This window comes from Piliocolobus tephrosceles, chromosome 10 (assembly GCF_002776525.5).
Source record: "Piliocolobus tephrosceles isolate RC106 chromosome 10, ASM277652v3, whole genome shotgun sequence".
NCBI classification, from domain to species: domain Eukaryota; kingdom Metazoa; phylum Chordata; class Mammalia; order Primates; family Cercopithecidae; genus Piliocolobus; species Piliocolobus tephrosceles.
In genome coordinates this window covers 53,806,334-53,831,819 of record NC_045443.1, presented here as the reverse complement: position 1 = coordinate 53,831,819, position 25,486 = coordinate 53,806,334, and the positions used below count along the sequence as shown (strand labels likewise).

Genomic DNA, 25,486 nt, shown 5'->3' with positions numbered 1-25,486 from the left:
AGCTTAGTGAGAAAGCAATGTTGAAAGCTGAGACAGACCAAAACCTAGGCCCCTTACACCAAGCAGTTAGCCAAGTTGTAAATACGAAGGAAAAGTTCTTTTTTTTTGAAACAGGGTCTCAGTCTGTTGCCCAGCTTGGAGTGCAGTGTTCCAATCCTGGCTCACTGCACCCACTGCCTCCTGGGCTCAAGTGATCCTCCCACCCCAGCCTCCCAAGTAGCTGGCACCACAGGCCTGCACCACCACACCTGACTGATTTTTGTAGTTTTTATAGAGATGAGGTCTCGCTATGTTGCCCAGGCTGGTCTCAAACTCCTGGACTCAGGCAATCCTCCCACCTTGGCCTCCCAAAGTGCTGGCATTACAGGCATGAGCCACTGCACTTGGCCTTAAATTTGAGACAGGGTCTTACTCTGTCACCCAGGCTGGAGTGCAATGGCACGATATTGGCTCACTGCAACCTCTGCCTGTCTGACTCAAGCGATCCTCCCACCTCAGCCTGCTGAACAACTGAGGCCACAGATGCATGCCACCACACCCTGTTAATTTTTCTGGGCTTTTTTGTTTCTTTGGTTTGGTTTGGTAGAGACAGGGTTTTGCCATGTTGCCCAAGCTGGTCTTGAACTCCCTGACTCAAGCAATCCACCCACCTTGGCCTCCAAAGAGCTGGGATTACAGGTGTGAGCTATCAGGCCTGGCCTGGAAAAGTTCCTTCCTGGAAAAGTTCCTGAAGAAAATTAAAAGTGCTACTTCAGGGAACACACAAATGATAAGAAGGTGAAACAGCCTTATTGCTGATATGGAGAAACTTTTAGTAGGCTGAATAGAAGATCAAACCAGCCATAACTTCCCTTAAGCCAAAGCTTCACCCACAGCAAGGCTACCCTCTTTAATTCTATAAAAGCTGAAACAGGTGAGAAAGCTGCAGAAGTTTGAAGCCAGCAGAAGTTGGTTCATGAGGTTTAAGGAGAGAAACCATCTCCATAAGATAAAAGTGCAAGGCAAAGCTAGACACAGTGGCTCACACCAGTAATCCCAACACTTTAGGAGGCCAAGGCAGGTGGATCACTTGAGGCCAGGAGTTTCAGAGCAGCCTGGCCAACCTAGTGAAACCCTGTCTCTACTAAAAATACAAAAATTAGCTGGGCGTGGCAGCACACACTTGTAATCCTAGCCCTTTGGGAGGCTGAGGCATGAGAATTGCTTGAGCCTGGGTGACCGAGGTTGCAGTGAGCCATGATTGCACCACGGCATTCCAACCTGGGCGACAGAGCAAGACTCCGTCTCAAAAAAATAAGTAAAATAAAATAAAACTATGGTTTTCATGTGACATGTTAATTCACGTGACTGCTGACTCTAGCCCACAATTGCCATAGGTATCATTACACAGTAAGAGTGATGGGCAGCTCTTGGCCAGGCGCAGTAGCTCATGCCTGTAATCCCAGCACTTTGGGAGGCCGAAGTGGGCAGATCACGAGGTCAGGAGATCGAGACCATCCTGGCTAACACAGTGAAACCCTGTCTCTACTAAATATACAAAATATTAGCCTTGCATGGTGGCCAGCACCTGTAGTCCCAGCTAGTCGGGAGGCTGAGGCAGGAGAATGGCCTGTACCTGGGAGGCAGAGCTTGCAGTGAGCTGAGATGGCGCCACTGCACTCCAGGTTGGACCACAGAGCAAGACTTCGTGCCAAAAAAAAAAAAGAGTGATTGGCAGATCTGCACATCAATAGCAAATGGATTCCCTTCATACTTATAAAGCTCTCCATGATTCCACAAGCCTCCTATAATTCATATTTTCTTATTCCTGGGCGTTCTATTTGAGAGACTGAATATATGAACAGCAGAAACCAACCCCCTGATCTGTAATAAACAGCACAGGAAGCAAGCTTGCTACAAGTCAGACTTGTAGAAAATCAAACTATCTCTAATGATGATACTGGAGGCCAAACAACAACCCCTGTAGCAATGGGCCCAAATGCCTTAACTAGTATCTTACAGCTTCCTTAATTTTGTCACAGCTTCTAACATAGGTCCAACCAAAGAAAGCCAGACATCCACCCCTAAACCAATCACATACTGCATCCTACTACTCCTTAGCCCAGGTACAGCTTCTCCATGCCAACAGCCTCCAATCAAAGAACACCTTGACGGCTTCCCTTTTTTATAAAGCTTTCCTAATCCTCTGCCTGCCTTTGAGTCCCTACCAAATGCAAGTGATGATGGCTGACTCCCTTGCTATAGTAAGCTCTGAATAAATAGCCTACGCTTTTCTCATTTGGTTGATATTTGTTTATTTCCACATATTGGATCTAGTAATTCATGAAATTCCATACAGAACTTATTTCCAAAACTTTTTTTTTAGACACGGTCTCCCTCTGTTGGCCAGACTGTAGTGCAGTGGCACTATCATGGCTCCCAACAGCCTTGACCGCCCAGGCTCAAGCGATTGATCGCATCGCGCCCCCCCCCCCCCCCCCCCCCCCCGCCCCCCGCGCTTCAGCCTCTGGGGCAGCTGGGACTATAGGCGCACGCAACTACATCTGGCTAGGGGTGTGTGTGTGTGTGTGTGTGTTTGTGTAGAGACAGATCTCACAATGTTGCCCCTACCGGTATCGAACTCCTAGCCTCAAGCGATCCTCCTGCCTTGGCCTCCCAAAGTGCTGAGGTTACAGGCATGAGTCACCGCGCCGGCCTCCAAACGTTTTTAAAAGATACTGGTGCTATTTCTAAAACATCCAAAAAGTTTGCGTGGAACATCCTTTTTACTTCATCTTAATAACCTAAATCAACATGCTATAGGTCTCGCATTTCCGAAGAAGATCTTCTTCCTGGAATGGACGCGGCCTTCTGCCCACAAGAGCGATGGCCTTGGTGCCCGAGCGCGTGTGCAGAGCGTCAACTGCTGCGTCTCCCGCAGTCCCCGCCCGCACCAAGTGGAAACTACAATTCCCGGCGGCCCCGGCAGACGGCGGGCCGCAACCCGGGCTGACCGCGGGCCTCCGTCCTAGGCGCCTGCGCAGTAGCGGAGCCGCCGGCCGTGATGTTCCCGCCAATTCCTGTGGTAGTCCTGACTGTGTCGAGTTCAGCGCTCAATGGAGACGTTTGACCCCACCGAGCTGCCCGAGCTGCTTAAACTTTATTACCGGAGGCTCTTTCCCTACTCCCAGTACTATCGCTGGCTCAACTACGGCGGAGGTGATGGAGGCGAGGAATGGGGTCGGGAGCGGAGTGTGAGGAGGTTTGAGACGGGGTGTCCTTAGAATGACAATATGAAGCGCCTTCTATGCGCCAGGCTTTGTGCCGCGCGCCTTCATTTGCTCTCTGGAGCCCGCCCCACCACTTCCTAGGTGTAAATGGGCCGAAAGAGGATATAATAGCCAGCCTGCGGACACACGGTAAAAAAAAAAAAGAGCCACCGCTCCTACCTCTGCGTGGTCAAGCTCACATTAGGTGCCCCGTTTACCTGCCGCAGTGCCCAGGGGGTTACTGGGGTGTAGCGTGAAGCTGCAGAGACATAGTTTGCATCAGTAGCGGAAGGGTCTTTCGCAGAGGAGAAATACTTTCTTCCTTGCAGCTGAATTTATTAGTGCGAATCGAGGAGGGAGGGGTGGCGTTACATATTTAAAATAGTTATGCATCTGTTTCGTCTTTTGTACCTTTTCCTAGCAAATATGGAATGGTAACTGCTTTCAAATTAGGGACTAGTTCTTGGGGATTTTGTTTTGTTTTTCTTTTACATCTACCATGGTGTTGAGCATAGGGGGCTCATTAAAAACATCTTCTCGGGCCGAGTGCCGCGGCTCACGCCTGTAATCCAGCACTTTGGAAAGGAGGAGTAACTTCCAAGGTGGAAGTTACCTTTGGAAAGGAGGAGTAACTTCCAAGGAGGACGGATTACCTGAGGTCAGGAGTTCGAGACCAACCTGGCCAACATGGTGAAACCCGGTCTCTACAAAAAAATACAAAAATTATCTGGGCGTGGTGGCTCGCGTGCGTGTAGTCCTAGATACAGCCTCCGGAGGCTGAGGTGGTAGGATCCCTTGAACCCGGGAGGCGGAGGTTGCAGTGAGCCTATATCAGCCCCTGCACTCCAGTCTGGGCGACAGTGCAGGAAGCGAGATGCCCTTTCCGAAAAAAAAAAAACTTCTCATTGACTAAAGTTATAATGTCCTGAGCCAAATAAAGTAGCAAATTAACTTTAAAATGTACATTTATTTTGCAGTGATAAAGAATTACTTTCAACACCGTGAATTTTCATTCACATTGAAAGATGACATTTACATTCGCTACCAATCCTTCAACAACCAGAGTGATCTGGAAAAGGAGATGCAGAAAATGAATCCATACAAGATTGATATAGGCGCAGTATATTCCCACAGAGTAAGAAATCTTTTTTTAATGTATTTTGTTGTTGTATTTTGTATACCAAGAATGGGTTGATTCTGCTTGCGTTTTGAGATTAAAGTTTTAGAGTTTATTCTAGATGAAAAGCCACTTTTTAATTGTTTGGCAAGTGATTAATCCTTTTTTGTTCTTTGACATTCTACATTACTGATGAAATCATTTGGGAGTGAATTGGTTGCATTCTTACTAGGACAAAAAAATTGAGTATCTGGCTACTAGGAAGAGGAAGTCGACGTGATTTAAGAAAGGGAAATAATTAGCCAGGCGTAGTGGTACCCACCTGTAATCCCAGCAATTCAGGAGGGTGAGGCAGGAGAATCGCTTGAACCCGGGAAGCAGAGGTTGCAGTGAGCCGAGATCGCACCATTGCACTCCAGTCTGGGCGACAGAGCAAGACTTGGCCTCAACGAAAAAAAAAAAAAGAGGGAAATAAAAGAGAATTACATTCTCTCCCACCTTGGAAGTTACTCCTTTTTTTTTTTTTTTTTTTTTTTTTGATATGGAGCCTCGCTCTGTCGCCCAAGCTGAAGTGCAGTGGTGCAATCTCTGCTCACTGCAAGCTCCGCCTCCACCCCCGGCCTCCAGGCACACCGGGCCAATTTTTTCTACTTTTTAGTAGAGACTGGGTTTAACCATGTTAGCCAGGATGGTCTCGATCTCCTGACCTCATGATCCACCCGTCTCGGCCTGCCAAAGTGCTGGGATTACAGGCGTGAGCCACCGTACCCAGCCTTTTTTTTTCTTTTAATTGTTTATTTTTATTGAGGTAAAATATACATAAAAAATTATTATCTTTACCACATTTAAATGTACAGTTCAGTCATAATAAATATTTGTATTATTTTTCCTTCATACCCCTGGAGTTATTCTTGATTCCTCTCTTTCTCACACTCCCATACCCATTCTATTAGGAAATCCCTTTGGCTCTACCATAAGTATATCTAAAATCCAGCCACTACTGCCTGTGCTACCAACATTATCATCTCATCTGAATTACTGTAAAAACCTCCTAACAGTTTGCCCTTGTAGAATCTAGAGTCCATTCTCAATACAGAAGCTAGAGTGATCCTTTTAAAACAACTCAATCTGTGATTCTTCTGCTCAAAACATTATCTGGTGGCTGCTCATTTCACTGACTAAAAGTCCTTCTCTCCCCCTCATTCATTCCTGCCACACTGACCCTTGCTCAAGCTGTTTCCACTGCCTAAAACCCATTTCTATACTTTGTTCATCCCCTCACCTCCTTCAAATCTTTGCTCAAATAGCACCTTCTCAGTGAGGTCTACTACAGCCTGCCACTCCTTCCATCCCCTGCCACTGGTATATTCTAAGTGCCTAGATGAGTGCCTGGCGAGAGAGAGTACACTATAAATATTTGTTGAGTGAATGAACAAACCAAAATTGCCCTTCTTCCCCTTCTCAAATATACACACTAGTGGGTGGAGGGAATACATACATAGCATAATAGCTTTTATGTGGAGTTTTTCATATGTTATATAACTTGTTTCTTGTATCAATCCTCATTCTTTTTATAAAGGAGGAAACAGGTCCAGAGAACTTGAATAGTTTGCCCAAGCTCACACACAATTTCTAAATGATAGAGCTGGGACTTAAACCCAGGGTTTCTGACTCTAAATCCCAGACCTGTCTGTCATCATCAAAGTAAGGGGAGAAGAGGTAATAAAAGGCAGGTGGAAAAAATACTTTGGAGTTGTTTTACTTCCCCTTTATAGGTTGAGAATAAAACTGAAAATGAACTTCTAAGAAGGGTTAGGGTGCCACTCTACTTCCTTCTCCTTAATTACTAAAGGGAGAATACGTCTCATTTTTCTCTTGGGCCAAGACAGAAACATCTATAGACCTTTATTTACTTTTTGTGTTTTGTTTTGTGATTTTTATCAGTTATGTATGTACATGGTTTACAAAATCAGGTACTTCTATTCAGCTTTAAAAAAATCTACCAGGCTGGGCCGGTGGTTCATGCCTGTAACTCCAGCACTTTGAGAGGCTGAGGCAGGCAGATAACTTGAGGTCAGGAGTTCAAGATGAGCCTGGCCAACATGGTGAAACCCCATCTCTACCAAAAAATACAAAACAGCCGGACTTGGTGGCACACGCCTGTAGTCCCAGCTACTCAGGAGGCTGAGGCAGGAGAATTGCTTGAACCCAGCAGGCAGAGGTTGCAGTAGGTCAAGATCACGCCGCTGTACTCCAGCCTGGGTGACAGAGTGAGACCCTGTCTAAAAAAAATTCTGCTACCCTTCCCCCTCATTTTTGGCTACCCAGACAACAACCACTTTCTTTTTTTTTATTTTTTATTATTATTATTTTTTTATCTTTTTGTTGAGACTGAGTCTAGCTTTCTTGCCCAGGCTGGAGTGCAGTGGCTCGTCTCCGCTCACTGCAATTTCCGCCTCTCAAGCGATGCTCCCACCTCAGCTTCCCGGGTAGCTAGGATTATAGGCGCACACCACCACACTTGTCTAATTTTTGTATTTTTCAGTAGAGATGGGGTTTTGCCATGTTGGCCAGGCTGGTCGTGAATTCCTGACCTCAAGTGACCCACCCGCCTTGGCCTCCCAAAGTCCTGGGATTACAGGTATGAGCTACCACACCCGGACCCAGAAGTAACCACTTTCTTTTAGCTAAGTCTTTTTTTTTTTTGAGGCAGAGTCTCACTCTGTCGCCCAGGCTGGAGGGCAGTGGCGCAATCTTGGCTCACTGCAACCTCCACCTCCCGGGTTCAAGCAGTTCTCCTGCCTCAGCCTCCCGAGTAGCTGGGATTACAGACGTGTACCACCACACCCGGCTAATTTTTTGTATTTTTAGTAGAGATGGGGTTTCACCATGTTAGCCAGGTTAGTCTCAATCTCCTGACCTCGTGATCCGCCCGCCTCGGCCTCCCAAAGTGTTGGGATTATAGGTATGAGCCACTGCGCCCAGCTCTGATCAGATTAGAGAGGAATCTTCTAGCCTCCTGCCTGAGTTGGTAGTGGAAGAGTACAGAAGTAGGTAGAAAGGGCTGGGTCTTAACATTCCACATATAAATGTCTAATTATTCCCCTAATATCAATTCATAATATCAGTACAACACACTCTTCAATTGTACTTGTTGTCCAAGTCCAGAGACCTTCTGTTTTATGCTCTCTAGAAAATAATTCAGGTGTCTTCCGCCAGGGAAATGAAAGAGCACTCACCTAGCTCTGCAAGCTAAGTGTACCAATCTGGGGAGCTAACTGTTTCTTAACTAGGCTTTGAACCAATCCTCCTTTTTTTTTTCCTTCAGTCAAGGGTGGCCTTGAAAAATCTTCCTGTTTTTCATCTCAGCTTCACCACTAAACGTACTTACTCATTCCAGCAATACCTAGTATCACCTATCCCTGAGCCTTTTGGGAGTTCTGAGGTATAAATTGGGTTGCACCTCTTATCTTTCCTTACCAACAGGCTAAGATTTAGTTTTTATGAATCTCCTCAGTTATCACTCCCTTCTGACTTACAGTTATAAAAACTTATGGTGGCATTACCCTCTCGGGTTCTTCTTTTTTTGAGACAGTCTCACTGTAGTCACCCAGGCTGGAGTGCAGTGGCGTGATCTTGGCCCACAGCAACTTCCGCCTCCTAGGTTCAAATGATTCTCCTGCCTCAGCCTCCCAAATAGCTGGGACTACAGGCGTATGCCACCATACCCAGCTAATTTTTATATCTTTGGTAGGGAGACAGAGTTTCACCATATTGGCCAGGCTAGTTTCGAACTCCTGACCTCAAGTGATCTGCCCGCCTCAACCTCCCAAAGTGCTGGGATTACAGGCATGAGCCACCACGCCCAGCCTCTCATAGCCTCTTTATAATAAAGTCTCAATTCAAACTAATTGGGGAGATCTTTTTGAATTACTGAAAAATTTTAAGTACTTGTATGTATAGTACATACAAGTAAAGGTTCTTAAAACACCTTGCAATAGGCCATTATTTGTATACGTTCCCTTGTCAGAAATCTAAAAACAGTTTTATTATTATCCTTATTGACCAACAAACATTTATGATGGATATGTATTCATTAAACCCTGCTTTAAGTTGGTGAAAGTTAAGATTCTCATCAATTGTGTATGTGTGAGATCCAAAATAATGAACTTTCACTGCCATAAAGTTGGCATTATATAGTCTCTTTGTTTCTCTTTGGTATCTTTTTCCATATGTGTAGAAAATAAGCAGATTTAGCAATGTGGCAGCTCTTATAGAAACTGATCAATATTTTGTATTTGTAGCCCAATCAACACAATACGGTGAAGCTGGGAGCTTTCCAGGCTCAGGAAAAAGAACTGGTATTTGACATTGACATGACAGACTATGACGATGTGAGGAGATGTTGTAGGTGAGCACTGTGTCTTGCTGTTAGGGTGGGTGATACCACTGACAGTGAGTAATGATGACTCTGCTCTAGTTCTGCAGACATATGTCCTAAGTGCTGGACCCTCATGACAATGGCCATACGCATCATTGACAGAGCATTGAAGGGCAAGTATCAGCAGTTTGTGAATGGGGTCAAGTGTGAATATCGGTTTTCCTCTGACTACTATTAGTCTCTGTATTATGTGATCAAATCTCATTAATTTCTTTTTTTTTTTTTGAGACGGAGTCTCACTTTGTCAGCCGGACAAAGTGAGAGTGCAGTGGCATGATTTCAACTCACTGCAACCTCTGCCTTTTGGGTTCAAGCGATTCTCCTGTCTCAGCCCCCTGAGTAGTTGGGACTACAGGTGTGTGCCACCATGCCCAGCTAATTTTTGTATTTTTAGTAGAGGCGGCCTTTCACCATGTTGGTCAGGCTGGTCTCGAACTCCTGACCTCGTGATCCGCCTGCCTCGGCCTCCCAAAGTGCTGGGATTACAGGTGTGAGCCACCACGCCCAGCCTAATAAAATAATTTTTAAAAAAAAAGAAATTCGGCCAGGCGCGGTGGCTCAAGCCTGTAATCCCAGCACTTTGGGAGGCCGAGACGGGCGGATCACGAGGTCAGGAGATCGAGACCATCCTGGCTAACACGGTGAAACCCCGTCTCTACTAAAAATACAAAAACTAGCTGGGCGAGGTGGCGGCCGCCTGTAGTCTCAGCTACTCGGGAGGCTGAGGCAGGAGAATGGTGTAAATCTGGGAGGCGGAGCTTGCAGTGAGCTGAGATCCGTCCACTGCACTCCAGTCCGGGTGACAGAGCAAGACTCCGCCTCAAAAAATTTTTTTTTTCTTTTAAAATTCCTAGCAGAGAGACTAGGATGGGTAAAGAGATGAAGCAAGAACATGGGGAGCACAGGAAACAACAAGTAATTTAATATATATTAATTAAGGAGTTTATAGATTTGTTTTAAAACCTATTATTTCTCTCCTCAGAGGACTTTGGGTTTAAGCATCGTCTCTGGGTATATTCTGGAAGGAGAGGTGTTCATTGTTGGGTCTGCGATGAATCAGTTAGAAAACTGTCTTCTGCAGTACGTTCTGGGATAGTTGAGTATTTGAGCCTTATAAAGGTAAGGTCCTCTTAATTCTAATTTGCATTGCTTTAGTTTCTAGATGTTACCAAGCCTGGTATGTTTACTATCAAAGAAAATGAGACTATCTTTTTTTTTTCTTTTTTTTTTTCTTTTTTTTTTTTTGAGATGGAGTCTCACTCTGTTGCCCAGGCTGGACTGTAATGTCACAGATGCCAGCTCCATCTCCTGGGTCCAAGCAATTTTCCCACCTCAGCCTCCAGAGTAGCTGGGACTACAGGCACCCGCCACCATGCCCAGCTAAATTTTGTATTTTTAGTAAAGACTGGGCTTCACCATGTTGGCCAGGCTGGTCTAGAACTCCTGGCCTCAGGTGATTCACCCACCTCAGCCTCCCAAAGTGCTGGGATTACAGGCATGAGCCACCGTGCTGGCCTGAAACTATCTTTAGTGGCATTCACATTGCAGAGTAAATGATCTTACCAACAGATCATTTAAAGTCATAGTAGCTACATGTTTTAAGATATTTCATTTTGTTTTGCTATAAAAATCTTCCTTTGTGGCATATATAAAATAATAGATAAGGCCGGACGCGGTGGCTCATGCCTGTAATCCCAACACTTTGGGAGGCCGAGGCGGGCAGATCATCTGAAGTCGGGAGTTCGAGAGCAGGCTGACCAACATGGAGAAACCCCAACTCTACTAAAAATACAAAATTAGCCAGGCGTGGTTGTACACGCCTGTAATCCCAGCTACTAGGAGGCTGAGGCAGGAGAATCGCTTGAACCTGGGAGGCAGAGGTTGCGGTGAGCCGAGATCACACCATTGCACTCCAGCCTGGGCAACAAGAGCAAAACTCCATCTCAAAAAATAATAATAATAATAATAGATAAAATAGATTTATCGTATATAAAATAATAGAGCATGTTAAAGTTTGGTTTTGATTTTGTTTTGTTGTTGTTGTTGTTTTTGAGACACAGTCTCACCCTGTCACCCAGGCTGGAGTACAGTGACGTGACCACAGCTTACTGCAGTCTTGACCTCCTGGTCTCAAGTGATCCTTCTACCTCAGCCCCCTGCGTAGCTGGGACTAAAGGATGCGCCACCATGCCCAGCTAATTTTTAAATTTTTTGCAAAAACAAGATCTCACTATATTGCCCAGGGTGTTCTTGAACTCCTAAACTCAAACTATCCTCCCACCTCTGCCTCCCAAAATGCTGAGATTACGGGTGTGAGCCACCGCATCCAGCCTACGAAATTTTTTTGTTTGTTTGTTTTGAGACAGTCTCACTCTGTCGCCCAGGCTGGAGTGTAGTGGCGCAATCTCTGCTCACTGCAACCTCCGTGTCCTGGGTTCAAGCAATTCTTCTGTCTCAGCCTCCCAAGTAGCTGGGATTACAGGCACTTATCACCACGCCTGGCTAATGTTTTGTATTTAGCCAGGCGTGGTGTCAAGTGGAAACAGGGTTTCATCATATTGGTCAGGCTGGTCTGGAACTCCTGACCTCAGGTGATCCACCCACCTCAGCCTCCCAAAGTGCTGGGATTACAGGTGTGAGCCACCGTGCCCACCATCTTATATGCTGTCCATCATTGACTAAAATGTCATTATATTGCACATGACTGTATTTATATTGTGTACATGAAGTTCTTTTTTAATGATTTATTTTTCAGGGTGGTCAAGATGTTAAAAAGAAAGTTCACCTAAGTGAAAAAATTCACCCTTTTATCAGGTCTGTTGGAAAAGTCTCCATACACTTTAAGGTGTCTCATTTACTGGCATGTGCCTTTACAGTTAACTTGCTATCAATTTTCACTGCTGGGTAGCATTTTATAATAATAATAGCTATGGTTAATTGAGTGCCTATTTTATGCTGCAGTATTCCTAATAGGTGTTTTACAGATGTTCTCATTGCTCTTCACAAAAACCCCACAAGAGACTTGATGGTATCTCCATTTATAGATAAGGAAAGTGAGTTTTAGAGAGATTTTATAATAAGCTTGGCATCACACAACAAGTTAGTTGTTAAATTTAGGATTCATGCCCTGGTCTGCCTGACTCCAAAGCCCATGCTTTTTCCACTGAATTCACTACTTCTCTAGGATAGTGGAAAAAACCTTATATTAGGAGTAAAAATTCCTATTCTGCCATGTACTATGATCTTGATAAAATATTGCTGCCTCCATTTCCTTATCTCTATGATGGGAAGAACAACATCCACTCTACCTGTCTCACAGTTGTATCAATGATTAAGTGAAAGAGTTAAATGTGATGCATATTGTGAACTGCAAACATTATATGATTGTTGAGATATTAATACAAGCAATTCACAGTGGAAAGTGTAGGCTGCATGCCACATTCTGCTACTGATGTATTATGGTGCCCTCGGTTGGTTACTTTCTACCCTTATTGCATATATTAACCTTCTAAGTTGTGAGGTTTAAAAAGTAAACATTTCTTGTATACATATTCTGTGCCAGGTTCTATGCCAGGTTATTTTCCCTTAAAGTGTCTCATTTAATTATCATAATCCTGCAAAGGGTGGTATTCCCATTTTACCTAGTTAGGTTCTAAAAATGTCATGAAAATAAGCAGTAGTCTTCCCTACAATGGCAGCAATACCTATGTGGCATATGTGTTACTAATAGTGTTGGGACTCCTTTGTTATTGTTGTTCCTACAGAAAATCTATTAACATAATAAAAAAATACTTTGAAGAATATGCCTTGGTTAATCAAGATATTCTCAAAAATAAAGAAAGCTGGGATAAGATTTTAGCCCTTGTTCCTGAAAATATCCTTTCCCGTGATCATTTCTGTGTGAGCTAGTTGTTTTGATCTGTGATATTATAAATGTTAGATATGTCTGCTTGTAAGTTCTCATATACTTATAAGTTTAATCTTTTTTATACAAAATATCTCTTGAATTTCTGGATTTTAGTGTCTCTGGTCTGGAACACAATAAAAAATGGGGCCATGTTGCAAATCAGTTTTCTCATTTTGGAAGTTGGTCCTAGAATTAATGGCTAAAGAATGGTGAATCACATAGTCAAAACACATGCAGACCAGGGAAAACTTTACACCATACCTTATAGTTATTTTGGCATTCTTTTTGTTATATCATCACTGTATTTTTACAGTGGAAGATTTCAGTGATACAACTGGTGTTGGTTTGTTTTTTGGGGGTTGTTTGTTTGTTTTTGGAGACAGAGTCTCACTCTGTTGCCCAGGCTGGAGTGTGCAGTGTTGTGATCTTGGCTTACTGCAACCTCCGCCTCCCAGGTTCAAACGATTCTCCTCCCTCAGCCTCCCAAGTAGCTGGGACTACAGGCGTGCGCCACCATACCCAGCTAATTTTTGTATTTTTAGTAGAGACAGGGTCTCACCATGTCAGCCAGGCTGGTCTCAAACTCCTGACCTCAAATGATCCACCCACCTTAGCCTCCCAAAGTGTTGGGAATACAGTCATGAGCCACTGTGCCCAGCCGAATACAGCTGTTGAGTTTAACATTTGTGGGGTGGGTTGGTTGGTTGTTGAGATGGAGTCTCACTCTGTCACCCAGGCTGTAGTGCAGTGGCACAATCGCTGCTCACTGCAACCTTCACCTTGCGGGTTTAAGCAATTTTCCTGCCTCAGCCTACAGAGTAGCTACGATTACAGATGTGAGCCACCATGCCCTGCTGATTTTTCTATTTTTAGTAGAGATGGGGTTTCACCACGTTCACCAGGCTGGTCTCAAACTCCTGACCTCACGTGATCCACCCACCTCAGTCTCCCAAAGTCCTGGGATTACAGGCTTGAGCCACCATGCCCGGCCAACATTTATATTTCAAGGAATATTAATAACTACTTTCTAAGTATTTATAAGATACCCTTGTGGTAATACATACTTAAAACTAAGTTGTTCATTGATGTCCCCTAAATGAGTCTGTTCCTTAATGACCCATCACCAATTCATGATGAACTTCAACAAGGCTTCCAAAAGTCTCAAAATTCACTTCAGCGTTGGGAGCACTTGAAGAAAGTAGCCAGCAGATGTCAGGTATGTTCCATTGAAATCTGTATTACAGCTATAATAATGCAATTCTTAATTAAATTGATTGTTTTGCCTAGTCAGTTAAAGATGGTTGAAGATCTTTTTTTTTTTTTTTTGAGACGGAGTCTCACTCTGTTGCCCAGGCTGGAGTGCAGTGGCCAGATCTCAGCTCACTGCAAGCTCTGCCTCTCGGGTTCACGCCATTCTCCTGCCTCAAGCTCCCAAGTAGCTGGGACTACAAGCGCCCGCCACCTCACCCAGCTAGTTTTTTGTATTTTTTAGTAGAGATGGGGTTTCACCGTGTTAGCCAGGATGGTCTCGATCTCCTGACCTCGTGATCCGCCCGTCTCGGCCTCCTAAAGTGCTGGGATTACAGACTTGAGCCACTGCGCCCGGCCTGAAGATCATTTTTTTAACTTTCTTTAAAGAAATCCTCAACAGTTCCTACTGATCCTCATGTTGGCCTTGTATCTGCTTTTAGAATAACATCAAAAATGACAAATATGGACCCTGGCTGGAGTGGGAGATTATGCTCCAGTACTGTTTTCCACGGCTGGATATCAATGTCAGCAAAGGAATCAATCATCTACTGAAGAGCCCTTTTAGTGTTCATCCTAAAACAGGTACTACACAAGGGAACTAAGGAAAACTAAAAGAAAAATGAGTTGCTATTTGCTTTAGTAAGCATGGCATTAGGTCTGAATATATATAATGTCTATGATTTAAAGGTAGAAGAATTGCTCTGTCACCTAATACCTAAATTAGTTTTTTATATTGTCAGTTAAGTAGCTACCAGATTAGTTTCTACTATGTAACTTTTTCAGTTGGGTTTCTGAGTTTCCATATTAGATTTGGAGAGGACCGTCAAAATCTTAGGACAACAACTCTCATTGTACAGATGAGAAAACGGTGGCCCAAGATGTAACTTATCCAAAGACATAAAAAAAAAATTGTGTGTGGCCATATGTGGTGGCTTACTCCTGTAATCCCAGCACTTGAGGAGAGCAAGGTGGGCAAATCACTTGTGCCCCAGAGTCTGACACCAGCCTAGACAACATGTCTAAACCCCCTTTCTACAAAAAATACACAAAGTAGCTAGACATGGTGGTGCATGCCTGTAGTTCCAGCTACTCAAGAGGCTAAGGCAGGAGGATCACTTGAGCCTGGGAAGTTAAGGCTGCAGTGAGCTGTGATGGTGCCACTGCACTCCAGTCTGGGCAACAGAGTGAGACCTTGTCTCACAAAAAAAAGAAAAAAAGAAAGAAATGCAATGAACTCTACTCCTAGCACTGACAAAAACAAAATTTTTTTTTTTTTTCGAGACAGAGTCTCATGCTGTCACCCAGGCTGGAGTGTACCCATGCACTCTCGGCTCACTGAAAGGCTCAATCTCCCAAACTCAAGCAATCCTTCTGCCTCACCCTCCCGAGTAGCTGGTACTACAGGCACGTGCTACCACAGCCAGCTAATATTTTGTAGACAGGGTTTTGCCATATTGCCCAGGATGGTCTTGAACTCTTGAGGTCAAGCAGTTCACCTGCCCCAGTCTCCCAAAGTGCTGGGATTACAGACATGAGCCACTGCACCCAGCCTCATGTCATTTTTGAGATGTGTTAAATTCTGTATGGTATCCTAGAGGGGGTTAAAAGAGTAGAGTAATTTCTATTTCCAGAATGCTTTTTAAAGGTATCTGACATGTGGGTATCTGTATTGATCTCAATAAAAAAAAAAACAAGCTAATGTAAATAAAATATTTCCATCTATTTTATTCTATTTTCAGGACTTAGTAAATCTGAGATTGTCCTGAACTTAAATATGGAATATTTAAATATACTTTATTTCTAAATATAGAAATAAAAGCAGGGATAAGAGCAACTGGGAAATAGCTCTTATTAAAACAGTCTTCATGGGCCGGGCGCAGTGGCTCAAGCCTGTAATCCCAGCACTTTGGGAGGCCGAGATGGGCGGATCACGAGGTCAGGAGATCGAGTCCATCCTGGCTAACACGGTGAAACCCCATCTCTACTAAAAAATACAAAAAAACTAGCCGGGCAAGGTGGTGGGCGCCTGTAGTCCCAGCAACTAGGGAGGCTGAGGCAGGAGAATGGCATGAACCCGGGAGGCGGAGCTTGCAGTGACCTGAGATCTGGCCACTGCACTCCAGCCTGGGCGACAGAGCAAGACTCCGTCTCAAAAAAAAAGAAAAAACAGTCTTCACATTTGCTTTTTGGTGTTTTTGTTTTTTTTTTTTCCGAGACAGAGTCTCGCTCTGTCACCCAGGCTGGAATGCAGTGGCTTGATCTTGGCTCACTGCAACCTCCACCTCCCAGGTTCAAGCAGTTCTCTGCCTCTCCCTCCCAAGTAGCTGGGATTACAGGCACCTGCTATCACACCTGGCTAATTTTTGTATTTTTAGTAGAGACGGGGTTTCACCATCTTGGCCAGGCTGGTCCTGAACTCCTGACCTTGTGATCCACCCTCCTCAGCCTCCCAAAGTGCTGGGATTACAGGTGTGAGCTGCTGCGCCTGGCCAGTTGTTTTCTAAAGAGAAGTAAAAGGCATGCTGGACATGGTGGTTGACACCTGTAATCCTAGCAACTCAGGAGGCTGAGGCAAGAGGATTGTTTTGAGGCCAGAAGTTCAAGGCCAGCCTGGGCAACACAGTGAGACCCCAACTCAACAAAAATTGAAAAACTGGCCAGGCCAGGTGCAGTAGCTCACATCTATAATCCCAGCACTTTGGGAGACAACTGAGGTGGGAGGATCACTTGAGCCCAGGACTTCAAGCCTGCAGTGAGCTATGACCATGCTACTATACTCCAGCATGGATGACAAAGTGAGACCTTAACTCAAAAAAAAAGTAAGGGCACAGCTAATGTGAAAGTACTTTAATTTATATTTCTAAATACGGTTCTTAACAGATAAGTTTAACCCTTTGTCTAAGCCTTAGATAAAAAATTGTAACGAAAAATAACTTATAGGAGACGCCTATAATGATTTATAGTCCACAATCATCAGTTTATAACTTTTGCTTCTTACAGGTCGCATATCTGTGCCTATTGATTTGCAGAAAGTGGACCAGTTTGATCCATTTACTGTTCCAACCATAAGGTATGTTTCAGATCATTGATCACTCCTTGTTTGTAATTGTTGTTCTGAATTTTAAATAATTGGATTAGTCTCCTTCTTAGAGAATTAGTTGCATGGGAACGGTATATTTGGTTAGGGAAACCAAATAAGGTTCAAAGGTTAGATGATGATGCCCTAATAGAACAATACAAGCTTTTCACCTGCTGTTATGTAAGAAAAAGATTTTAAGGTCAAATAAATTTAGGAAATTCTGACTTAAACAGATTAAAAGTATCTTTTACTACAGTATTTCACGGTCTTTCATATGATAATATGCATGAAAAACTCCAAGAAGAGATCATGCTGTTTAGAATATCCCAAATTTAAGTTGACCACATAATTTTTTTATAGTAAATTTTATGGGATTCACATGCTATTATACACTGGATAATGCTGACCAGAAACTAACATTAAACTTCTCTTGTTCGTGGCCAGGCACAGTGGCTCATGCCTGTAATCCCAACACTGTGGGAGGGCAGGGTGGGCAGATCACAAGGTTAAGAGATCGAGACCATCCTGGCCAACATGGTGAAACCCTGTCTCTACTAAAAATACAAAAATTAGCTGGGCTTGGTGGCACATGCCTATAGTCCCAGCTACTCGGGAGGCTGAGGCAGGAGAATCACTTGAACCTGGGAGGCGGAGGTTGCAGTGAGCCAAGATCGCACCACTGCAGTCCAGCCTGGCCAGAGTGAGACTCCATCTCAAAAAAAAAAAAAAAAAATTCTCTTGTTCTGTTACTTGCAGCTTCATCTGCCGTGAATTGGATGCCATTTCCACTAATGAAGAGGAAAAAGAGAATGAAGCTGAATCTGATGTCAAACATAGAACCAGAGGTAAGATAATATATTGAAGCTTCACTTTAATACAGGGTTTTTATATAGATATCCATTGGTCACTCCAATAATTAATTCTCTGATTCAGCCAGAATGGATGAGCATTTGTCCTGGAACTGCATACAATGTTTGTGTCCTTTCTTCAGCAGTTACCCAAGTGGTGTTACTGAATCCAGTCTGATTCAACACATATTTCCTAAACAACTTCTAAATGCTAGGATCTATACTGTAAGATTAAACTATCAATAAGTATGAATAATCAGTCTCTGAGATTCACCACCTATTTATTTAACAACTATTATATATGCAGTACTTTTGTTCTTTGTTTCTGATGCATATAGGTGGGTTTTATGGTAAACATATGTCTAAACTGTTTACCGAGTTGTATATTCAAGAATTTGAAGAAGCTGGCTGTACGCAGTGGTTCACGCCTATAATCCCAGCATTTTGGGAGGCCGAGGCAGGCGGATCACTTGAAGTCAGGAGTTCAAGACCAGCCTGGCAACATGGTGAAACCCCATCTCTGCTAAATATACAAAAATTAACCAGGTGTAGTGGAAGGCGCCTGTAATCCCAGCTAGCCGGGAAGCTGAGGCAGAAGAATCGGTTGAACCCAGGAGGCAGAGGTTGCAGTGAGCCAAGATTGTGCCACTGCACTCCATCCTGGGCAACAGAGACAGACTGTCTCAAAAAAAAAAAAAAGACAAGAATTTGAAGAAGCTAAGGAATTTCTAAATCTTCTTGCTAATGGAAGGCAAATCTAACACCTAAGAGATACTGCAGGCCAGGCACGGTGGCTCACAGCCACCTGTAATCCCAGCACTTTGGGAGGCCCAGGTGGGCGGATCACCCAAGGTCATGAGTTTGAGACCAGCCTGACCAACATGGAGAAACCCCGTCTATCCAAAAAATACAAAAATAGCCAGGTGTGGTGGCACATGCCTATAATCCCAGCTGCTTGGAAGGCAGAGGCAGGAGAATCGCTTGAACCCGGGAGGTGGAGGTTGTGGTGAGCCAAGATCACGCCATTGCATTCCAGCCTGGGCAACAAGAGTGAAACTCCGTCTCAAAAAAAAAAAAGAGAGATGCTGCATAGCAGCACTCCCCAACCTTTTTGGCATCAGGGACCAGTTCTTTGGAAGACAATTTTTGCACGGACTTCAAAGAGATGGGGAGGAGTTGGGGATGGTTCCAGGATGAAACTTTTTTACCTCAAATCATCAGGCATTAGATTCTGATAAGAAGTGCACAACCTAGATCCCTCACATGCGCAGTTCACAATAGGGTTCATGCTCCTATGAGAATTTAGTGCTTCTGCTGATCTAACATAAGGCAGAGCTCAGGCAGTAATGCTCGCTAACCGGTCACCTCACACCTGTAATTCCAGCACTTTGGGAGGCTGAGGCAAGAGGATCACTTGAGCCCAGGAGTTTGAGACCACCCTGGGCAACACAGAGAGACCTTGTCTCTCCAAAAAAAAATTAGCTAGACATGCTGGCGTACACCTGTGGTCTCAGCTACTCAAGAGGCTGTTTGAGCCAGGAGGTTAAGGCTGCAGTAAGCCCTGATCACACCACTGTACTCCAGCCTGGGTGTCAGAGAGATACCTTGTCTCAAAATAAAAATTATATGGCCGGGCACGGTGGCTCACGCCTGTAATCCCAGCACTCTGGGAAGTCAAGGTGGGTGGATCACCTGAGGTCAGGAGTTTGAGACCAGCCTGGCCAACATGGTTAAACCCCATCTCTACTAAAAATACAAAAATTAGCCAGGCATGGTGGCGCACACCTGTAATCCCAGCTATTCAGGAGGCTGAGGCACAAGAATCACTTGAGCCCGGGAGGCAGAGGTTGCAGTGAGCTGAGGTTACCCCACTGCACTCCATCCTGGGCAACAGAGTGAGACTTCGTCTCAAAAAAAAAGTATAATTTCTGTCTTACTCTTTTTAAAGAACTATTATGAGGATTCTTAATTCCATACAAACATAGGATACTACTAAAATCCAAATTTTACGTGAAACTCCTTTCTTATTCTCAGTCATATTTTCCCGTTGGGTATCACAGGTTATGTAATTAAATGGATGAATAAAATTGTATATTCTTCTTTTTTTTTTTTTTTTAGAGAAAGAGTCTTACTCTGTCACCCAGGCTGGAGTGCAGTGGTGCAATCTTGGCTCATTGCAACCTCCGCCTCCTGGGTTCCAGCGATTCTCCTGTCTCAGCCTCTCCAGTAGGTGGAGTTACAGGTGCCTGCCACCACGTCCAGCTAATTTTTGTATTTTTAGTAGAGATGGAGTTTCTCCATGTTGGTCAGGCTGGTCTCGAACTCACGACCTCAGGTAATCCACCTGCCTCGGCCTCCCTAAGTTTTGGGATTACAGGCATGAGCCACTGCACCCTGCCTATATTCAAATTTTTGTTTTGTACATTTTTTAAACTATTTTATAAATCAAAGAATACTTAATGCAGGCCAGGCAGAGTGGCTCATGCCTGTAATCCCAGCACTTTGGGAGGCTGAGGCGGGTGGGTCACCTGAGGTCAGGAGTTCCAAGACCAGCCTGCCCACATGGTGAAACCCCGTCTTTACTAAAAATACAAAAATTAGCCGGGCGTGATGGTGGGCACATATAATCCCAGCTACTCGGGAGGCTGAGGCAGAAGAATCGCTTGAACCTGGGAGGTGGAGGTTGCAGTGAGCCGAGATTGCCCCACTGCACTCCAGCCTGGGAGACAGAGCAAGACTCCATCTCAAAAAAAAAAAAAAACAAAGCATACTCAATGTAAAAACTTCTGAATCTCCAAAAGGCATGACTCGAGCCTGAGCAACATAGCGAGACCTTGTCTCTACTAAAAATAAAAAATTAGCCAGCTGTGGTGGCACCCCCTGTGGTCCCAGCCACTTGGGAGGCTGAGGTGAAGGATCATTTAAGGCATGGGCCGGGTGCGATGGCTCACACCTGTGATCCCAGCACTTTGGGAGGCCGAAGCGGGTAAATCACGAGGTCAGGAGTTCGCGACCAGCCTGACCAACAGGGTGAAACCCCGTCTCTACTAAAAATACAAAAGATTAGCTTGGCGTGGTGGTGGGCACCTGTAATCCCAGCTAGCTGGGAGGCTGAGGTAGGAGAATCGCTTGAACCCGGGAGGCAGAAGTTGCAGTAAGCCAAGATCGCGCCGCTGCACTCCAGCCTGGGCAACAGAGTCAGACTCTCAAAAAAAATACATATATATATATATATATATTATATCTCACTAAAAGATTTTTATGAAAGAGAATGTCATATATCTCAATTTTTATTACATGCAAAAATAATATTTTAGTTGGGCATGGTGGCATGTGTCTGTAATCTCAGCACTTTCAGAGGCTAAGGCTGGGAGATCACTTGAGCTCAGGAGTTCGAGACCAGCCCGGGCCACAGAGTGAGACCTCGTCTCTACAGATACCAAAAAAAAAAAAAAAAAAATTAATTGGGCATGGTGGTACATGCCTATAGTTACAGCTACTCAGGAAGCAGAGATGGGAGGATCCCTTGAGCCCAGGAAGTCGAGGCTGCTGTGGGCCAAGACGGCACCCCTGAACTTCAGCCTGTGTGACAGAGTGAAATCTTGTCTCAATAATAATAATTTCACCTTTTTTAATGTGACTAATATAGTATTCAAAAGTATATATGTGGCCGGGCGCAGTGGCTCACGCTTGTAATCCCAGCACTTTGAGAGGCCAAGGCAGGTGGACCACAAGGTCAAGAGATCAAGACCATCCTGGCTAACATGGTGAAACCCCATCTCTACTAAAAATACAAAAAAACAAAATTAGCCGGGTGTGGTGGTGGGCACCTGTAGTCCAGCTACTCGGGAGGCTGAGGCAGAATGGCAGGAACCCAGGAGGCGGAGCTTGCAGTGAGCTGAGGTCGCGCCACAGCACTCCAGCCTGGGTGACAGAGCAAGGCTCCATCTCAAAAAAAAAAAAAAAGTATATATGTTTCTCTCATATGTCCATTGGGCAGCACTATTCTAGAGAATTCTTTTAAGAAACTTAGTTGTGCCGGGCACGGTGGCTCACGGTGGCTCACACCTGTAATCCCAGCACTTTGGGAGGCCGAGGCGAGTAGATCACAAGGTCAGGAGATCGAGACCACGGTAAAACCCTGTCTCTACTAAAAATACAAAAAATTAGCCGGGCACGTTAGCAGGTGCCTGTAGTCCCAGCTACTCAGGAGGCTGAGGCAGGAGAATGGCATGAACTGGGGAGATGGAGCTTGCAGTGAGCCGAGATCACGCCACTGCACTCCAGCCTGGGGGACAGAGCAAGACTCCGTCTCCAAAAAAAAAAAAAAAGAAACTTAGTTGCGTTTTCATGTTATTGCTGCCACTATGCTAATTATAACGTACATTCTTCATAATTTAGATTATAAGAAGACCAGTCTAGCACCTTATGTGAAAGTTTTTGAACATTTTCTTGAAAACCTGGATAAATCCCGAAAAGGAGAACTTCTTAAGAAGAGTGGTAAGACTCTATACCTTTCCCTTCTATTTAGTTAGATCTTAGTATTAGTAGAAAAGGGCAATTTTTGAGTTCTAGTCTTTCTTTGCCCTCCTCCCAAAATTTACTGATTTATCTTACTATCCTTAATGTTTTGGAAATTGAGGTTCCTTAATTCAATTTAACACATAGTTATTAAACACATTCTAAGTATCAGGTCTATAAGGGAGACAAAGATGAATTAACATCATGCCCCCTTGCCCTTAAGAAGTACTAACTTGGCTGGGCACAATGGCTTACGCCTGTAATCCTAGCACTTTGGGAGACCAAGGCAGTTGGATCACTTGAGGTCAGGAGTTTGAGACCAGCCTGGCCAATATGGTGAAACCCTTTTCTACTAAAAATACAAAAAATTAGCTGGGCGTGGGGGTAGGCACCTGTAATCCCAGCTACTCAGGAGGTGGAGACATGAGAATAGCTTGAACCAGGGAGGCGGAGGTTGCAGTGAGCCAAGATCACACTATTGCACTCCAGCATGGGCAACAGAGCGAGACTCCATCTCAAAAAAAAAAAAGTACTAACTTAGTACAAAACAAAAATGTACAAAATGCTAAGAAAGAGATTTTATCTGATGGACTCTTGAGATTTCATATGAAAATGGTGGTATCTGAACTCCTTTCAGTGAGCTGCTGTAAGAATTCTAATCCCTAGCTGGGTGCAGTGGCTCACACCTGTAATCCCAACACTTTGGGACGCTGAGGCAAGTGGATCGCCTGAGGTCAGGAGTTCAAAACCAGCCTGGCCAACATAGTAAAACCCCATCTCTACTAAAAATACAAAAAATTAGCTGGGTGTGGTGGTGGGCACCTATAATCCCAGCTACTAGGGAAGCTGAGGCAGGAGAATCGCTTGAACCCAGGAGGTGGAGGTTGCAGTGAGCGGAGATCATGCCATTGCACTCCAGCCTGGGCAACAAGAGCAAAACTCTGTCTCCAAAAAAAAAAAAAAAAAAAAAAAATCCCTAGGCCGGACACGGCGGCTCACACCTATAATCCCAGCATTTTGGGAGACCGAAGCGGGCGGATCACCTGGGTTAAGGAGTTCAAGACCAGCCTGGCCAACACGGTGAAACCCCGTCTCTACTAAAAATACAAAAATTAGTCGGGCATGTTATTGCATGCCTGTAATCCCAGCTACTTGGGAGGCTGAGGCGGGAGAATCGCTTGAAGCCGGCAGGTGGAGGTTGCAGTGAGCCAAGATCACACTATTGTACTCCAGCCTGGGCAACAGAGCAAGACTCCATCTCAAAAAAAAAAAAACAAAAACTAATCCCTAATGCCAATATACTATACCATCGAGTATGAAAAGGATTTCCACAAGCAGAAATTTGATGAGATAAGGATATGGAGGTGGAAAAAGGCCAAGGGTTGTTCATTCTTGAAGGAACAGCAAGAGCAAAGACAGGAAAGCATCCAGTCACTCTGGAAGCCATCAAGTAGTACAGCTAATCTAGTAAACGGTGTGTCCAGAAGTGATGGGCTATAAATCCAAAGAAGCAAGCTGAATGGCCTTGAATTCCAAGCTTAGGTGTTTGGGCTTCGTTTTGGGCTTAATAGGAAGCTTTTAAAGGTTCTGAGGAAGGGAATGCCATGATTTGTAGTTTTTATCTAGACAGATAAATCTGGGCAAGGCAGGGACTAGAATAGAGCGCAAGAGGCCAACTGAGCTATTGCCACTAGAACGTTAGCACTGAAGATCTCCAAAAGGTGCAAATACTGGAACCATCCTTGAGACTTGCTAATGATTCAGAAGTGAAGAGATGAAAGATGGAAGGGAAAATGTTATAGAAGCCAGGGAAAAGAAAAGTGCAAGATTATCAAGTGTCAGGTACAGTAGGAAACTAATAAAATCGGCCAGGCGCGGTGGCTCAAGCCTGTAATCCCAGCACTTTGGGAGGCCGAGACGGGCGGATCACGAGGTCAGGAGATCAAGACCATCCTGGCTAACCCGGTGAAACCCTGTCTCTACTAAAAATACAAAAAAACTAGCCGGGCGAGGTGGCGGGCGCCTGTAGTCCCAGCTACTCGGGAGGCTGAGGCGGGAGAATGGCGTAAACCCAGGAGGCGGAGTTTGCAGTGAGCTGAGATCCGGCCACTGCACTCCAGCCCGGGAGACAGAGCAAGACTCCGTCTCAAAAAAAAAAAAAAAAGAAAGAAACTAATAAAATCCTGCTGCATATAATAGCTGGAAGGAAACGCAAAGAGGATAGCAGTGCCAAATGAAGAGTACTCTGAATGGGAGACATCTGAGTATATGTATAAACCAATAGGAAAAAAACCAGCAGATTGAATATTATTCAAGAGGATACTCTAGAAAACTGTGGCAATGTTATAGCAATACAAATTATCTTGCCACTTCATTTTTTATTTCAGTATGTGATAGTTTAAGCAGTAGTGCCTAAGATAATGCTCTACTCAGTAGACACTTATATGTGTAATTACTGAATGAACGACTCTGAGCTTGGAAAGCCCGGTTGAAGCTGCCATTGCAACTGGCCATATTAAGTCCTTTGTATCCACACTGTTCCGTAATAGCTCAGCCTATAATGTGGACTTCAGCAAATGTGTAAGCAAATCTTTGTGCACGATGTGAGTTAAATAGAAGCATTAGGCAAAAAAGAATGTAAAAATAAATGGGCTTTGTTCTGTTTTCCTTTGCTGTTCTTCCATATATTATCTATTCTATTTTAGATTTACAAAAAGATTTCTGAAGACAGAGCTCCTCAAACCAATGTGGATATCTTCTGCCTTCAACAACAGATCAAATACTTCAAAAGCCATTTAATAAATACAGCAGAACTATGTATGTGTCTTAAACCTCAAAGTACATCTTCCTTTACTTGAGAAATAATTTATGTTGAAAAGATTTCCTGGCCAGGCACAGTGGCTCACACCTGTAATCCCAGCACTTTGGGAGGCTGAGGCAGGCGGATCACCTGAGGTCGGCAGTTCAAGACTAGCCTGGCCAACATGGCAAAACCCCCATCTCTACTAAAACTACAAAAATTGGCCGGGCGCGGTGGCTCAAGCCTGTAATCCCAGCACTTTGGGAGGCTGAGA

At 44.3% G+C, this 25,486-nt stretch overlaps 2 protein-coding genes across 3 annotated transcripts in view; one reads left to right on the top strand and one right to left on the bottom strand.

Annotated features, from left to right (window-relative positions):
* HSD17B6 (hydroxysteroid 17-beta dehydrogenase 6) overlaps positions 1–3,566 on the bottom strand; it is a 39,887-nt gene extending 36,321 nt beyond the window's left edge. The window contains exon 1 of one of the 2 annotated variants that reach the window (XM_023210743.1): positions 3,429–3,566. The gene's annotated coding sequence lies outside the window, so the exon portion shown is untranslated. The remainder of the gene's footprint in view (positions 1–3,428) is intronic. The other variant, XM_023210744.1, reaches the window with a different exon arrangement.
* On the top strand, positions 3,007–25,230 carry PRIM1 (DNA primase subunit 1). Its single transcript, XM_023210741.3, has 13 exons — positions 3,007–3,198; positions 4,226–4,383; positions 8,670–8,776; positions 8,846–8,919; positions 9,789–9,925; positions 11,562–11,620; positions 12,571–12,680; positions 13,838–13,929; positions 14,405–14,546; positions 16,965–17,034; positions 17,800–17,888; positions 22,293–22,391; positions 25,118–25,230. The coding sequence occupies exons 1-13, from the start codon at positions 3,096–3,098 to the stop codon at positions 25,135–25,137; spliced, it is 1,260 nt and encodes a 419-aa protein (XP_023066509.1). The 5' UTR covers positions 3,007–3,095; the 3' UTR covers positions 25,138–25,230.
* Positions 25,231–25,486: the final 256 nt, after the last annotated feature.